The sequence below is a fragment of the Echinops telfairi genome, unplaced genomic scaffold (assembly GCF_000313985.2).
Source record: "Echinops telfairi isolate 266 unplaced genomic scaffold, ASM31398v2 ScPeMD7_2;HRSCAF=8, whole genome shotgun sequence".
Taxonomy (NCBI): Eukaryota; Metazoa; Chordata; class Mammalia; order Afrosoricida; family Tenrecidae; genus Echinops; species Echinops telfairi.
In genome coordinates, this window is record NW_022103898.1 from 4,232,690 (window position 1) to 4,234,638 (window position 1,949).

Below are 1,949 nucleotides of genomic sequence, written 5' to 3' on the forward strand. Positions count from 1 at the left end.
GGGGGGGGTCCCGGCCATTAGCTCCAGCTCTAATTACCACTCTCTCTCGCTTTGTGCTGGCCCATTATCCACAGCTCTTAAAGCCTCCCAAGCTTTTGGCAGACGGCCACTAAACCACTGTCTCCCTCACCCCACTTCCCAGATGAGTAAGCTGAGGGGCAGGGGGCTCCCGCCTTTCCCAGCAGCGGGCCCCTCCTCCTCGCCGCTTGTGCTGTGGGCCTCGCCCCAGTGAGAGTGGATGATCACAGAGATGCCGCGAACCACTGTCAGCCTGCACAGGAAAGTGCCCAGTGCACGTGAGAAGCGGTCACTTCCCTCATCTCAGCCCGGGAGGCGGCTGGAGTAGAGGGGGGGCTATGCCAGTGGGTGGGGGCTTCCCCTGGAGGCATGGGAGCAGCCCCCGCCCCAGTTCAAGCCAGAGCTAATGGAAGCCCTCAGCCACCACAGGGGTCAGAGAGAGTGCCCACACAGTCCCTGTGTGTGAGTGTGTGTGTGGGGGGGGTATAAGTGTGTGAGTAGGTGTGCCCATGTGTATGTCTTGTCTTCTGCAAAGGACCCCCATCCCCAGGTCTCCTAGGAGGGGCCCGTTCACCCACCCTCTCCCTTTCTCAGCAGCATTGGCGGTGGGATGGGAGGCTGGTCGGCCAAGGGCTGCGAACTCCTGTCCCGGAACCGGACCCACGTGGCCTGCCACTGCGACCACCTGGCCAGCTTCGCGGTGCTCATGGACGTGTCCCGGCGCGAGGTGGGCGAGCAGCCGGCCCCACCCCTTGGGGCAGCAGCATCTGCATCCCCCACCCTCCCTGCCCCTCCAGGGGCCCTGCCTTGCCCTGCCAGGCCTTAAGCTGCTGGTTGGCCAATGGGGACGGAGCCCTTTGGCCGGAGTCTGCGAGCATTTCCATCACAAAAGCCCACGGAAGGGACTTTTTCAAAGGGCCCAGGCTGTAAGGAGAAATCCTACCCAGAGGCCCCTCCAGGGGCAGCACTTCAAAGCCCATGTTCAGAGTCTGTTCTGAGAGACCCTTTCTCTCCACTCCCTGTTGGGGGAGGGGAGGCTGCGGCAGAGGGAGGGTCGCAGCCCTCCAAGCAGCCACACATTGGTCAGCAGACAATGGGGGGCTGGCCCCCAGCTGAGAAGTCAGCCCACTCCTGTTTAGTGTCCAGGCCTTTGGAATGTGCACCGGCTCTCAGGCTCCGAGGAGGGTCCTGCCCTGGTGTCCATTAGGAGGATAGGGGGTGGAGGCCCGTGGTAACTGCCCATGTCCTCTCCTGTGGCTGGGCACTCAGCAGCCCAGGGTGGGGTCCCCGCCAGAGACTGCTGTTGGGAAGTAGCCCAAGTTTCTCTCATGTTCTGCTAACGGGGGTCGCGGGGCCCTGTGTGAGTGCAGGCACAGTGGCATGGGGCACGCCCCTCGGACAATGGAGTGCCCTCCATGGGCAGAGCCACTTTTACAGGCAGCCTGGGGCGGGTCTGGTTACTGCTGTTCCATCGCTCCCACTCGGTAGGTGGGCCTCTGCCGTCATCATGTCCGATGGTCAGTTGGAGTCCATTGTTGAGACTGCCTGTCTGTCAGTCCACCTCGTCGGGGGCCTGCAGGGGTGGGGGGGAGGTTCGCTATTAGGAGCCCTGGTGGCTCATGGTGACAGGTCACGCTGGCACCCACCGCCTCTCCACCAGCCCCCCCATCCACGTGATGGCTGTGGAGGCCCGTGCAGCTGTCCTCTGCCCTGCAGGGTCTGTGAGTCAGAGCTGACCCGATGGCAGCTGGCTTTGTAGCCCAGGGGTGAGGTGCCCACCTGCTGTCCACCAGGTTGGCGGTTCAAACCCACCAGGCATGCCAAGGGAGACGGCTGGGCAGCTTGCCTCTGTAAAGAAGCCTGGTCCGGCTGAGCGGCTGTGGTCGGGGTCAGCCTGACGGAGCGAGTTTGGGTAACCCCGTTGCCAAAGG

At 63.4% G+C, this 1,949-nt stretch overlaps 1 protein-coding gene across 1 annotated transcript in view; it reads left to right on the forward strand.

Moving 5' to 3' along the window:
• Positions 1 to 1,949, forward strand: part of CELSR1 (cadherin EGF LAG seven-pass G-type receptor 1) — a gene marked incomplete at its 5' end in the record, with an annotated part of 123,796 nt that overhangs the window by 107,915 nt on the left and 13,932 nt on the right. The window contains one exon of the mRNA XM_045290688.1: positions 616 to 745. Coding sequence (XP_045146623.1) covers positions 616 to 745 — 130 coding nt within the window. The remainder of the gene's footprint in view (positions 1 to 615; positions 746 to 1,949) is intronic.